Genomic DNA, 15,976 nt, shown 5'->3' on the forward strand with positions numbered 1-15,976 from the left:
TAAAGTTTGTTCTACCTTACATGAACTGAAACATGGTAACCCGGAAATCTCATGATCTGTAATACCAAGTGAAGCAATGCAGTTTGAAGCACTAACCTGTTATTTGACATTCGGAGGTTCTCATGACACGTTATAGCATGTCCACTTACCAAGTTTAATTTGCTTTATATGTTGCATAATAACAAAACACTATTGTAGTTAAAACCACCAAGTGGTGAAAAAAGTTGCAGTTTCCTAAAGCTGTTAATCACCTAACTTGTGGCTACAGATGTTTTGTTTGGTGTTTTTAATCTTACCTGTTCTATAGTTAAAGAATGACCTGTGCTTTGCAAAATACTAATCTTCAGTCAATGAACCATATGTGGTTTGGAGGCTCATTCTCTTGGTAAATTTCATTACCTTCTGCATGTGATGTCTTATTTGATATAGTATATAAAATATACGGTGTATCTTGGAGGAGTAGGGTAATTTTTTAGGGTGACTTTCCTTATTTTCTTCTTCTGTAAATTCGTTTGGAATCTAGATTGTTGTCATATTACAGTAAATGTGTATCTCCTTCTTCCCAGATACAGTGGTGTCTCCCCCTCCCAGTAAGGGCACTCTAGTTTCTACTTTGTCTTTCGTCTTTGTTCTTTGGAAATTTGGATAATCTGATCTTTAGGCATCCTTAAATCTTTCCCTTTTGCCAAGCAGAAGCCGTATGAGTTGAGGATTAGAACCATTTTTATTGCTCAGATCTCAAAAGCTATCCATTTGCATATAAAATATTCTGCAATAAGAAGAGTTTGGTCTGAAAATGTTGATGTGGGTAGCTGTCATTTTTGTAAACAGAAACTGAGTTGAAAGCATGTGTTTTCCTTCATAATATGTATTTAGTCTCTTCTGGATACTGTGCTTACAAAATCGATAACAAATATATAAGGGTATAATAATTAAAAAACCAGACCTATGGTATGATTTAATTTTAATGAGGAATTTGAAGCTACAGAATAAATAGCTTAGTTATATTCTGATTACTGCTGCACTGAGTATTGTTAGTGTCTATGGCAGAGGTGTTAATTATTAGAGATGAGGCTGTGTGCCTCATAGGTAGGGTTGGTAGTATGTTGCTTGACATCCTGTTAATAGTATCCCTTTTTTCAGGGCCCAGGTGTTTACCTCAAGCTTTTTGGGGAAAAACTTAGGCCACCATGAGACTGTGGAAGAATACCTTGCTTTGCTAATGTTCCTGGCAGCCTTATCTTTGGAAGTAACTAAAGAAGGAACTAAACATGCCTGGGATTGACCTTTGTGTAAAGGAAGTGTTTCTTGCCACTTACGTGAAAATTAGGCAAGCTTACTAGCATTATATGTTTATGACTTCTGAAAAATGTGAACTTACTACATAGTAAGTAACTACTATATAGCAGCTGAGTTACACAAATTCCTTTTCTACTAGAAGTGCTTTGGTCTGGGCTGAGCAGGAAGGGGAAATTTAAAACTCTGCTATGTTGGCTCATATGATGCAAAATAAACAAAAATGGACTTGTGACTGAAGACTGCAAATGTGTAAGAAGTGGTGATTGAAGAGGCAAAAAGAACAAAATAGTGGCGAGGAGCCCCAGGGCACTATTACAGAAGTTGGAGGGTGTCAGTCTGAGGAGAACCTAAAATGCAGGAGCCAGGACAAGTGTTCTAAACACTGAGCTACCAGCTAAAGGGAATTCATTATGGGCATCTTCTTGCTGCGTGTCCTGTTCTTAAAGAAATGTTACACCTTCTCTGATTTTGAGGGGAGAAACTTGAACATCTGAGAAGAGTTTGAGGCAGTGTGTGACATTCAGTGTGTTCCACTGTAGCCGTGAGTTTGGTTGTTAGGCCCATGGGAAGGGAAAATTTAAAACACACCTCTGTTCATTGAAAGTTTCCATAGGCTAGCTGTGTGTTGGTTTGTGAACTGCATTCTGAACTGCCCAAACTTTCCCAATATGTTGTGAAGGAGCCTACGTTCATATATCAGGGCTATGAATTTCATTTGGGAGAAAGGCACTTGATACTTTTTAATGTATTTTAATGCTCTGTGTGGGCTGTTACAAATCAAGTCCTAAACACTCAGATCAAGTGTTCATTATGTATTACTCACTGTCTGAATAACCGACAGTGAAAAGATAAAATTGACCTGCCATGCATCACATAAGATTCTGTGGCAAAAATAGGAACAGACTGCAGTTCTTTAGGTTACCATTGAGCTGCATAAGCAATGGATTCCTTTTTTTCTCTTAAAAAAAAAAAAATAAATTCTGATTTAGTCCTGAAGAGTCAGGATTGCAAAGGCATTTCTGATTATGTCATTCCTCTGTTAATTACCTCATTTCATAAACTTAATGATGTTATTAGAACATTGGGTTTTTTGTGTAACGTTTTAGGGAAAAAAGCTCCAGACTTATCTCAGTAATGCAGTATCCCACTGCATTTTTATTATTTTTTTAAAGTTTTTTGTTAATCAGTTTAATAGATTTGGCTGTTTAATACTCTCAACTGTTCTTGACATATGAAGCAAAATTGTAAGAATACTAAAGATAACTAGAAGAAGTGTTTTGCAACCACTTTGAAATTACTTCAATTTTAATTATTGAAGTAATGCTAGATAAATATTATTCAAATGAGAATTGTGTGTTATGGATGCTAATGGTGATGCTTATCCATGTTGACTTCTTCCAAATTCTGTTCAGAGGGAAAGAAGAATGCCTCTAAAAGCTGATCAATAAGTATATACTGTATGTAGTTCAGTTTATAGATGGTCTTTAATATCTATCTATGAGCTGCATAACCTGGTTCCTGTTTCCTAAGACTGAGTTTTTGTGTGGGTTCCCTGGTGTTCAAAAAGGGGTGACTTCATGCTGCAGTCTTCTACTGTTGGTGCCGATGAATAGTATTTCTGTTTCTGGGCACCGTTACTGACTTTGTTGGAGTGTAATTTTTTCTTTTTTAACATACTCTTCATGTCAAGTTGTGTTGGAAGTCTAGTTATTTGGGAGGACTGACAGAGTAGCTTTCTAATGAAATTTTGTTTACACAGTCACCCTCTATCTGAGTATATTCAGTAATATATATCTGTAAAGTCTGCAGGATTAAGGGCAAAGGTGGCATCTTGTTTGATTTGTTGCTTGCTAAAGTTCTGTGTTAACTTGTGCTGTATTCTGTGTCAGCCTGGTAATCAACTGCATGTAATCTACTGGAACTGGCACCAATTGGTATAGATGGCACAGCAAAATGATCTCTTGTGGAGGTCAGGAAGAACTATATAAGCAGATAAGCTCATTTTTATTTAAATTTTCTTTTATTTTAGTAAGAGGAAAAGTAGGATCATCTGTTTCAATTATCATGCTTATCATGGAATTACTGATTTGATTACCTCATATTTTTCTAAACTTACAGTAAGACCTCATATGTAGTATGGAAAAAAAAGTAATGCTTTTAGTGTACCTTAGCACAACAAGCACCTTATAATAATATTAAGCTTGCCACCTGGGATTAGTTGATTAGTGTAAAATCAAAATGACAAACACACCACCTCAGGTATACCTAAAAACTATTCTGTAAGATGTAGAATTTTGTAAGGCTGCATTAGCTGCAGCTGTCCCTTTTCCCTCAAAGTACACATTTTAGTCTTCTGCTTTTCACTGTGAAAAAAAAAACCTTAAAACCTGACCCCTGCAGAACCTGTGCATGAGCTAATAATGATTAGTAGCAGTGATAATTGTCTCTGCAAAACTGACATTCCACGGGTGGCAAAATCCTCAAACATTTATCTGAAGAAATTCTGTTATTTATTTGTTTCTTTCATGGAGCTACTACTTCACTGTGGTTTTTATAGGCGTCTCTAGAGCAATACTGGGAGAATCAGAATTTTGAGTAGATCTCTACCGTAGTAAGTTCTTACTGTGCTCATCAAACAAGAGTTGTGTTTTTTTTAAAGAAAAATCATATTGTTAGTCCGGATGTCTTTCTTAGTCTGCAGGGATCAACCAAAAGACTTTCTGTTTCGTTGAAAAATGGCTATGATATACTTGAGGTATTATTAGGTGTTACTCTTACTTATTTATGCTATTATTACATATTACTTACTTCAGTTTCATCAATATCTTTACAAAATTTTAAGAAAAGTCTTTTTGTCTGATTATGATTTTAATCTTTCTACAAGTTCAGTGTATTGTAGCATCATTTACTTAACTCCTCAATGTTTGTACTCTGCCACATTATGAGATAGAGGAGAGTAACTTTGGAATAACTGGCGTAAAAAGTAAGCTGAACTTTGAAGAAACGTGAACATTTCTTGCTTGAGAAAATTATGCAATGTTGTTTGTCTTAATTTGAAAACTAAATGACACATGAACATTAAAAATAGGTCATTAAGGTTACTACTTGTTTTTTGTTTCTGTTTGAGCAATATATCTTCCTACACTTCAATTTTGTAGCTATAACTGTGAGATATGTAGAAGCAAAACGTGCTTTAAAATATTCCTTTTCCTTTGCTTTGGATTCTAGATTAGTACAAGATTATTAGTACTTTATGTTGACTTTGTAACAGTTTCTAGAAGGTAATCTTGATACTCATTTATAAAGTTGTATGTATAAGCTGTTCACCACGTACAATGTTTTGTGTGCTGGTAGACCATATGCAGTTAAAGGTGATCTGCAATGTTAAGCTGACTGAGCCAGGAAAATTAAATGTATTCCTTTTGCTTGCCATTCTATTTGCCTGTTCCTTGACATATATTTGATGGGTGTCTTTAAGTTACCTTGCAGATAGTGGAGCATTTCACAGTATGTAACATAATACATATTACAAAGTTTTAAATACTTGCAATTTTTATAGGAATAAATGAAGGTGAGCATGGACAATAAATAGTTGCCTTGATTTAGTTAGTCTTGCACTGTTTTTGAAGTTATAAAGTGCTACTCAAGTGTTTAGCTCTGAGTATCCATCACTAACCATTAATATTAAACTGTGTAAATAACAGAAAAAGTGTATTTTAACATTAAATATCAAAAGAAGAGTAGCTTATTCTGAATAAGAGTTGTTGTGCGTTAGTCTTGAACCTAAGGGAAGCTTTGGCTGGCATTTTTATCATCGATTCTTGAGTTTTTTTACCATTGACCGTTAAAATTCTGACCATTATCCCTGTATTGAAGTGAGGTTTTTGAGTCTTTTAGGTAATTCTATGAAGGATTGGTACTTAAGAACAAGTTTTGTGCTTAGAGCTGAATATGTATGTATTTGAATAATGCTGGCAGTAGTGTTCCACCTCTCCCTATAAACTGTTCTGTGCCTATATCCTTTTATTACTGTGACTGTAGCAATGCTGCTACTGCATTTAATTTTCCTGCTGTGGTTTATACTGTATAAAATGATAGATAGATGAATGCGTGAGCTAGGGCTGTTCTTGTCAAAACATGATAAATTAGGATTTGAATTTGAAACTTGTGGACTGTGGGCATCTTTCATTCCAGAATTGTTATGGTTATATTACTAATAGCTACTAGTCACAAATAAGAGGCCAAGCAGGTCTTGTATTGGGGATTAGCAAGAACTATGCACAGCTTTCTATTAAAGATGTTAGTTGTGGTGGTGACAGCTCTGGATTTACAAGCTTCAGTGATGGAAAGATAGTGCAGAAAATCCATAAATGACAAAAGCACCAATCTGAGTACTCTGTGCTAATAGAACATTCTGATACGTTGGAATTATTTGAGGGGGTCAAAAACAAAGGCTGAAAAATTAGTGATTTAGACATTCAGATGATTTCGCTTAAAAGAGTCACTAAGGAAAATAGATTTGAAAATGTTGTTAAGGTTTGAAAATTTGGGACAACCAAAGGTAGTGGGGGCATTACGATTTTTGTGATACGGAAGGGGATAAAAATGGAATACTTCAAGGTCAGCCCAAGCCGTTTTGTCTGAAGGGCCGAGCACTGGTGCTTGCTGACACTGTGCATGTGTTTTAATTCTTCCAAAACAGAAGTTAGTCTCCTCTTCCCTGGGCAGGTGAGCTCTTGCTCCTCTGTTCTGCGTCTACCTCTTCTTGTCCCTGTTACTGTCCATCTCTCATGCTCCTTCACTGAACTAACCTAGCTCACTCTAGCTCACTAAAACAGCAGAAAACTATCCACTTCAGTTTTTGTTGCTGCTGTTTTAGCAGTTGAATTGGCACACAGGAGGTCTGACAGGCTAAGCAGTGTGGGAAAGGTGAGAGAGGGGTCAGGAAACTCCCCTCCCCGCCTCCCTTTGTGACAGTGAACTGTCAAATGCTGAACTTCAGAACGTAGTTTAATGAAATGAGGTACTGTGGAAACCTCTTTGGAGAAGGCTGTGCGTTCCTGAGACAAAAATGAATTGCAAATAAGTGTAAATACCTTCAACAAGTTAAATGATACTTCCATGTGGAAATGTTATGAATTAACAATGCTATTAGAGAAAAGCTGAACTCATCCGTTCCATCTGTACTGGAGAAGTTATCATTCACTTGCATTACGCAGTCTTCCCAGACATTAAGGTCCAAACTGGAAAGATAGATTTGATAACATTTATTCTGTTGGTGATGGATCAGAGCTAAGATAAAACTGTATGTGTGTCCTTAATTTGATATTTTGATGAGATGATACTTTCATACAGTAGTCTGATAAATGTTCCTCTGAAAGTAGATTAAAGAAAATGAATGAGCAAGTGCTGATCTTTAGAGTGATACAACATGTATATAAGCTAAAAACCCAAGGAGTTGGAACCAAACTGTATTTGTGAGATCATACAGTGTAATTTGTAGATTGAATCTTTGTGGAAGAAATAGAAGCAATGAAAATGTGCTTTTTTTTCCCTTCTCCACGCCCCTACCCCACAAGAGGGCAATGTACAGAAAGTGCTGTAGAATTCTAGAAATCTTGCACCATATTCGTTTTCTTATCTTGCAGCATGTAGCTATTGGAATTAAGAAGGTATTACATAATTTTTTAGATAAGAAACAAAAGCCAAAAATGAGATCCCTAGTGATAAATAAAGCTTACTGATTAATCATGACATATGAACTCTAGGTATTTTGTATTGGTATTTAGCTACATCATAAATCAGGACTCTTCAAGTCCTGGGATGAATAATGTTACAGCTGCTTACCCAATGGCTGCATGGTAATCGTGCCTTATTTTTCTTACAGTAAGACAGGTTTCAGGAGCTGCCTGAATCTGGTCTGTTGAGCTAACCTATTTGTGAACCAAGATTGAAGTTTGCTTTGTCAATTTTGTAGTTGGCCCTGTATTTTTTAACGTATTCTTCCTTGGAATGTTTCTTCTGCTAAATCCTGTTTTTACAGAATGTAGCATTGCATTTACCAGCTCTGCAACTATCTTAAAATACAGGTGTTTGGAACATTTGAACTTGTGCCTATGAATCTTTAAAAAATTTAAGTCTGGTATATAAATGGGATGCAGTGAAAAGCATGCAGTGAGCTGTCCACGAAGGGCCAACTGTTCTCTTTCTGGCTGTAGGGAAGATGGCTAGTTTGTGTGTCCTTTGAGACAGACTTGATTGAAAGCTGTCATTTGTTAAATATTGTGGGAATTCATGTTCCTCTGTTAATCCTTTTCTGGATCCAAAAGTGGGTATTTCAGAACTCTTATTATGCTTTGTATGCATCTTTATGGTGAGAAGAGGGTGCAACTGCCAGGAGTCACTTTGTGGGAGCTAAGTCTCTTCATCTCAGCAGGTTGTTGCCGAAATTTTTATTCTTATCAGTGTAAAACCTGAGCATTCCTTTCAAAGGTTTTCCTGCAGTGAAATTTTCTCCACTTCTTTGATGTTACTTGCATCCGGACTCAATTCACATTCAGAAGTAAGACTTCTGAACTTTCCTTAGGAAAAAAAAGAACAGAAAAAGAAAAAAAAGAGGAGAGATTATTTGTGAGGGAGTATAACCTAAAAGGAGGAGGGAATATAGATGTCATCCACAGGAGGTCTGCTGTCCTTAACTCTTTGTATGCAAAAGGCCTTAGGGTGGGGTACCCCTCCACTGGCCTTGTGTGGTAAGCTGTAACCTTGGTAAACTGTCTTGGCAAACTTTTTGTGTTGATGTTTCGTATCTGGGAGAGGAATTTGATGTGGTTGCTGATACTTCGCTTTACAGAACCTAAAACATATTCTTTCCAGGGCCTTAGTCATTTACGCCCCCTCCTTTCCCCCCTTTCTTGTATCCCTCTTTCCTTCTTCTTGACACATCTTTTTCTGTTGAGACTACTATCAAAATTATTTCAGTACATTACAGAATGTAATTTGAAGTCCTACTGACAGTTCCTTTGATCAGAATGCTGTTTTTCTTTGCCTTTCAGACAAAATTAACACTGGAAGTAAAAGAACACTAGAAAGTCAACAGAAGAGACTGTAAAACATGTTCATTTAAACATTTCCTATTGTTTACTGATATTGCTGTGAAGTTTCATCTTAAAGCATATTAAAGTCGTTGCCTCTTGGCTCTGAAATTACAAATAAAAAAATTTCTTGAGGGTGATTTCCTAGTAAAATGATGAAAGCTAAGGAAACTCAGGCAGTGGCTTGGCTTAGATTTCTATTTCATAACTTCCTTCCTGAGGCTTGTTTGGGGTTCAGTGAAATTGTTACTAAAGTTTATCTAAACATGTACACTGATGATATAGTGAGCTGGGTAACTAGCACTGATGAAAGGCTTTTGGATCAATGGATTTACTGGATAACATGGCAGTCTTGGTGTAGATGCTTCTGTTTTCTCTCGATCCCTGTTTGTTTTCTGGCAGTATGGGTAGCACCTTTGGGATTGTTATATTTAAGAAATTACTGAAGAGGCTGTGCAGTGCATTTGAATCCCATCTCTCCATATTTTGTTTCTTTCAAATGTGTATTTTCCAGGTCTAAAAAGACCAAAACAATCCACCCCCCCCTCAAAAAAAAATCCAAAAGAAACCAAAACAACCTCCTGGATCTAAAACTCCCTCAACAAGTCTATATTAGGTTTTAAACAATTGAAATCCAACCTTATGGTGTACATTATTCTAATTATGACACCTGCACACTTTGTTACGGAAGGGAAAACTCCATATTCCTATCCAAATGGCACACTGGGGAAAAAAAAGAAACTTCAGTGTATTAAAAAAAAAAACCTAGAAATCCCCATCAGCCTTTTAAAGAATTTTCTTGGACCTTCCTTTGAGTTTTAAAAAGTGTACAAGAGTCAAAAGGACTTTATATATTGTATTCTAGCAAGTACATTTTTGCATGATATTTTGGTGAAGATAGCTTTGGTACTTTATGAATTTTTTTGGCTAAACTGTATTTACTTCCTGGCTAAATGAGGTTGTAAGTTGAGTTAAATGGGTTTGGGGCTGGTTAGAGACAAGGCAATCTAAGTAAGTCAGCTGCTACTTACAGTTCATAAAGTAGGGATAAATCTGTTTTGCCTTCAGCTTTGCAGCTAGATTGTCAATTAACTGATTCTACTTTATTAGAGAATTTGAGAACCCATTCTCTCTACTCTCTTGGTCTGATTCCACGAAACACGTTTCTGGTATTTCTTCCATTGTGACTGAAATGGAAGGCTGACACTTGGTGATACCTGAATAGAGTATGCACGTATTACATCTCATCCATGTGTTTGGTGAGAGTGGTTGTGCAGTCACTGTTGAACAAACTGTTTTCTTTTGAGGGTCTGGATAATCATTTGATAATTAGAGGATGATCACCATGGTTCATTTTCAAAATTCAAAACAGTTACTGAGTTTTCGTATGGCTGTTCAGACTTACACATTTTAAGTTGTCTTCCTCATCTTTTCAAGCTACTCAGTATTTTCAATGACTCAGTGGGAGTTTTAAACCCCTTGTGTCAATCTGTACGTACGCATTTTTTGGTAGCTTTCTGTTGAAGCACTCATTCTGAGGAAATGGCCGTAAGATTATACTGTTCTGCTGGGTTTCGTGTGAGCACACAAAAATTCTTCAATTGTATAGTTAAAGAACCAAAATACTTGAGTGCCAGTAGCTTACAAGTAACCTTCTCTCACACCTGCAGTTTCTCTGCATCTTCTGACATTGACTGTCGAAATAAACCATATTATGATACTAAGGAAAAAGTGACCCTCTAGTCTTGCTTTTGATCAACTTGGTAAAAATATTGAACTCCTCCTGTATTCTAAGTTGAATTGTTAATTTTGTCAGACTCTGTATTTCTTGTATTTGTCTGAATTATTTAAACAAATACAATTTGGATCTGATTCCGTAATCCTCTAAGAATTGATTTCTATCAGTATGGAAGACTTCTGTTATACTCTAAAGGCTCTGGGTTAAGATACTATTTTTCTCTCTGTTTGCACAATTTCATTCACACTGCCAATGCTTCATGTCATGGTTAAAAAAAAAAAATTGTTTTTAAATTCTCAGCCTCTTTAGAAAATGCTCTTGATTTGTATAGCTTTTCATATTTTGTTCAGTTTAACATGGAAGATACTTATTTACTATGTCAACTGTATGCACCTTTTTGGGAATGAAATCTTAAATCAAATTTCACATTCTTACGCATGGAGATGTCAGTAGGGGAGCCAAAACTAAAACCTTGCATTAATTTACAGTAATATCCCAACAAAAAAAACTGTGCAGGTGCAGAAATGCAGGAAGACCTCTGAAGCAGAAGCCATGTCTCTGTTTTTAATCCACTTTCTTTTGTTGATTAATTGATTATTGGGAAGATGGATAATATTAACAACAGTGGATTCGTAAATGCTGGCTATCATTGAAGAATTTCAGTTTGTGTATTTTGAAAGCAAATATAAATACTTGATTTGCTCTTATAAAATTATATTATAAAAATTTAAAAACATTAATGTTGTTTCCATTAAAGTAGCACAGGACATTATTACTATCTCTCTTAAATTTTGGTAACACTTGACGCTACTTAAAATGGGTTCTGTTAAAGATGAAGCTGAACTTAGGTTATATTCTCTTTTATAACTTCTAGAAATATAAAGAGAAAGATAAACACAAGCAAAAATATAAGAAGCAGTCGGAGTCCTCACCATCCTTGGTTCCATCTCTTACTGTAACTACAGAGAAAGTAAGTCAATGTGTTTTCCTCCTCTTCCACTTCAATTACTTACGTTGAAATTTCATGATGTAATCATTCCAGTGTATATACTGGAGCTCTAAAATGGCATAGATTCTATAATTATCAAACACACTTGGTATTTTTTCCTATAATGTAAAAATCCTAAAATACTTTGATGTTTATAATATGAAGAAAGGCTTAGTTTTTTTGTAATTGGGTAGTGAGTGATTTAATGGCACCGATCAGGTGCCACTGATACTCCAGTAAGTTTTATTTCGTTGACTTATGTTTAATTTGAGAAGTTTTAGAAAATCTGTCCTTTGAAATTCACTTGTGTGTGCTGAGCTGTCACTGAACCTGTAAGCATTTAAGCTGGTAGTTAGGAAATTGCAGCTTATGCTTCATATACTTGTAATATCACATTGCCTTTTTAGCAGTGTGCTCCATTAGGTTCTGTGGTCTTTCCAACCTGTTAATGTGCTAGCAAATATCTACGGGACAACGTAGAGGGTTAAATAATAAGGACTGTTCTTGTACTCTACAAGAATTACTTTCGCTATCCAGCAAAAAAATAACACTAATGATGGTATTACAAAGTGGGCAGCAGTACTGAGAAATGAGTTTTCTGACTTCAAGGTTGGAAAACATTTGTCCCATTCTTGTGGGAATGTTTGATGTCCGAATCGGGGAATCATGGTTTGAATTCATTAGCCATCAGTACATAGTAAAGAAGTTTTTAGCCGAAACTTGTGTTAACTCTATGTGGTTTGGTTGCTGAGACGTAATATTCAACAAATGTGTCTATTTGCATATGGTACACCAAGACCTTGTCAGGCCAGGGTAAAACAATTGAAATACCAACTTCCTCTAGTCCCTGGGTAACTAATGGTATCAACATCAAGAATCATCACCAAGAAAGTTAGGTTTTTTGGAATGCTTTGGATATTTCTTTATTCTCAACAATAGGAGTATTAACTTGAGGATGTGTACCTGTTAACATCCTATTATTTGTGACTTACACTTCTGATAAACTGGTCTTGTTTCTGGTTCTACTGTATTCTTTTTGACACTATTATGTCAAGTGAGACTTACTAGTCAGTGGTTTTCCAAAACTCCCAATAACTCTTTATTTAAAGGAAAAAAAAGAAAATAAGAGAAAAAATAAAAAAAGAAAAGGTAGAGTCAATTTGCCGATTTGCTGTTTTGATTTGAGAGCGATTAGACATTGCAGTCAGTGAGTGTGACTGTTTTTATTGAAATTGTTGTAGAACTCTTTGGATACTACTGAGTGGTCCATGTGATCTGTTATTTAATTTTATTAAATCTTAAATGTCTTATTCTGAGACAACTCATACAATTCATAGCCTGTAAAATAATTTTCTTGTGTCGGAACTTCCTTTAGACAATACAATTTTTGTTTAGGCTTTGTGCTATCTATGATCTTATCTTACTTGAATCCCTTTTGTACTATGATTATCTAATCATCATCAAAAGTTTTAACAAAAAATGATGTTGCTGTATATTTGTATAAAAGTTAAAGAAAGTATATTGAAATATTGGTTATTTTTAAGTCCTAGCTATTAGAATATGCTTTTAATGCTGAAGACGCAGTTGGATTCTGTTTTTCTGCTAATCTATTTTCTAATTGCTCCTCCCTAGACTTTTCCTAACTACAAAGTTTATGACTGAATGGTGTACACTTTAATAAGGTGAAAAAGAGTAAAATCCCATTTTTAGCAGAACTCTGTTTAGTCCAAGTAAAAAATGAAAATGTTGCTGAGTTGTTGGCCATACTGTTAATCAAAGATTGTACTATACATGTATGTATAGCAAATACTAAAGAGAATAGAAACTCTGTAATTCTAGAACTTAAATTATAAATGAATTAAACTAAAACAGAAGTATTCATTGTGGAATTTAAATACCAGCATGTCTCCTGTTAGTTTTCTTTTTTTGACCTTCTACACTCTGCGTTTCTTTCTATCTAAGCTATCTGCTTAATCTTCTACCTTCTTTTTATAATGCTTCAGACCGTCAGGAAAATTGATATTCAGGTGGTTTTTTTTGTTTGTGTTTTGTGTGTGTGTGTTTTTTTTTTTTTAAAGAAGTTATTAAGTGTGATTATGTCTTTAAAAAAAGTATCTGCTGGATATTTGGAAGCGATTTTCTGTGGCTAGTTCCTTCAGTTACCTTCTTTTAATTTTTTTTCCTGAGTCCTTTTGACACAGTTTACATGCATTTGCTTTTCTGGGTTATAAATTCATAGTGTGTTCCTCAAAAATTTGAAATTTTAATTATTAAACAAGCTTTGTTTTCTTCTGAGATAAATATTTGGTTCAGAATATTTTGTTAATATGTTACTTTTGTGTATCCTTTCATACAGAGTTGTCAGAACTGATATGGACTTGATGTCTTTTTCACAGCAGTCTGTCTTTGCAGTGAATGCATTATTTTATCATGCTATATAATCACTTCTGCTACTGCATTGTTCCTGTTGGGGGTACTGGAACTTGAAATGAATTTTGGTTTTCCTTTTTAAACAAGTGAAATCCTTTGTGATACAGTGATAATGACCATTTATGCAGATGATGCCTTAAAGCATATTTTTATCTGCATGAGTGGCTTCTTAAGATATATTTATGAAAGGCTGCAGAATAAACTGTGGATTTACATTATGTGATATAGTATACTTGGCTTGCCTGTTTGTTTGTTCTGCAAAATTTAATTCTAAGAAATTTTACTGAGGTTCCAGTCCAAATGTTGTGTTGAGTTACGAGTATGTGTTTTGTGCATCCCTGTAATGTCTCAGCAAACACTGCTTGGTCTGGATCAGTTAAGTTTGAAGAAGTTTGAAATAAGAAATTCTTAACTACTTCACTTTTCTTTTCGGGCATAGATGCAGAAAGTTTTAAGAGGGACTAGAATAACTTACAAACTTGAATTCTCTCTCTGCCTCTTTGGATGAGGTTTTCTTCTGGCCTTCCTCTTAGTTGGGAATTGCCATCAACCCTTTGTTTAGTCCTGATAAAAGCTTCTGTCTCAGGTTTTGAACTTTGGGAGGCTGGGCTTGTATCAAAAGTTTAAAAATGTGTATGGTTTAACAGATCCAGAAAAATACACTTCTTTTTTTTTTAAGGAGGTTTTTTTAGTTAAAACCCCAAAACTTTGATGTACTCAAAGACACACAAGTCAATGTATCTGCTTTCAAATTGTAGCCAGTAACCAAATAAAAGATATTGCAAACAGAAGGTACAGCTGACTGAATTTTATCTGTAACAGTAGAGATGATGGTGATAACCCTCCTCAGTTCACCCTATCAGCCCGCTGTGCTTCTCAAGGGAGGTGATCAGATCCTACTGCAGTGGGATATGGAAGGGAATGAAACAAGTAGAACAATCTCTATTCGGTATGACTGAACATCACTATCCTACAGTAGTGTGGTGTTTGTGGGCTATGGGGGGTAGTTGATTTCTTTTTTTTTTTTTTTTTTTTTGGTTGCTTGTTTTTTGCTTGGACCATTCCCTTACCATCTGGCATTTTAGTGGATGATTATCTTCTGTGGTCCTTCCCTTCTCTGTGCAAGACTACTGGCCTATATATCTGTATGGGGGCTAAAGGCTTCTCAAACCTGGGGACATACTGTGTATAGCAAGAATGATTTATTGTAAATCTGTAAATCTGAAGCTTTCCCAGAAGTTTTAAGACTTGCTGCAGGTAGGTGGTATAACTCTTCAGGGTGCAGAGAGTGATATATGGGGGGTGTAAAATGACAGTAGCTCTCTGTGTGCACCAAGTTGGCAGTGTGAAAGTGAGCTTTTTGGAAAAAACCCTGCAACCTGGTTTATGGGAAGCATAAAGGAACCCTGATATGCACAGAGTTAGCTTGGTAATTGCACTAGCAAATACTGATTGATTTTTGAGAACAGGATTAACGTTCATTACGTAGCTAGTCAAGTCCTCCCAAACAAACAAGGGAATGGTGTTGGGTGACAGCATCAGAGGAATCTCCTTTTTGGGGGATGTTTGTACTTAAATGGAGGAAAATGACTGATTGGAGTGTGAGCAGTGAAAGGGGGAGCCTCGAGTAGCGTATTCCATTTAAAAAAGCATGTGATGGCGGGAGGGAGGACTGCAGAGGCTGAAGCCAGTCATTAAATAACCAAAGATGTTCTGCCTCCATCCTCAGATCCTTGCTCCCTGCCAGTCTCGCTCGCCTGATCTAAAAGAAAAAACAAAACCCCAAACAAACAAAAAAACCAATATAACTTTGCCATGGTATATTAGTTTTTTGTTGGTGACATTTATGTTAGGCCTTTTGTCTTTTAGAACTTAGCATTTTAGAAAAGCAGTTTGTTTAGGGGTGGGTAGGTTGTATGAACCAACTAGCTTAATAATCTAAAGTTTGTGCTGCAGTTTTACCTTAGATCTTATTGCATATCTTGTGGATTCTCAAAGCCTATCTGTTTTAGGGCAGTTCGTTGCAAATAATTCCTTAAAGTAAGGAATATAATCTGGGGAGAAAAATACTGACCAAATGATACCAATTTTACTTTTCTGAGTGTCTATTGCATCATATTAGTGTTCAGGATACTCTGAGTAAGCATGTAGATTTCAGTATGCTTTATAGCACCTTCCAAAAGAGAAATAACCTGTTGGAGGAAAATTTTCAAAAGCAGAACTGCAATGTGCATGTGTGTTCTCCAAAATCTGCTAAGAGCAGGATTCAGGCTTGCAGTCAAACCAAATCTCTGCACAGTATATGCAAATTAATGCCTACTTGTCACTTCCTAGCCCTGGCCAGTCTGCAGAGGTACGTTAAACTCTTAATTTCCTTTTAAAAGGAAAAAAATCCACCCACCCCCCCCCCACCCCCCCACCCCCGGT

General features: G+C 35.8%; 1 protein-coding gene across 1 annotated transcript in view; it reads left to right on the forward strand.

Moving 5' to 3' along the window:
* MLLT10 (myeloid/lymphoid or mixed-lineage leukemia (trithorax homolog, Drosophila); translocated to, 10) overlaps positions 1-15,976 on the forward strand; it is a 134,426-nt gene that overhangs the window by 46,191 nt on the left and 72,259 nt on the right. Inside the window, exon 8 of the mRNA XM_009330562.1 lies at positions 11,006-11,101. Within this exon, the coding sequence (XP_009328837.1) occupies positions 11,006-11,101 (96 nt within the window). The remainder of the gene's footprint in view (positions 1-11,005; positions 11,102-15,976) is intronic.

This window comes from Pygoscelis adeliae, unplaced genomic scaffold (assembly GCF_000699105.1).
Source record: "Pygoscelis adeliae isolate BGI_AS28 unplaced genomic scaffold, ASM69910v1 Scaffold27, whole genome shotgun sequence".
Taxonomy (NCBI): domain Eukaryota; kingdom Metazoa; phylum Chordata; class Aves; order Sphenisciformes; family Spheniscidae; genus Pygoscelis; species Pygoscelis adeliae.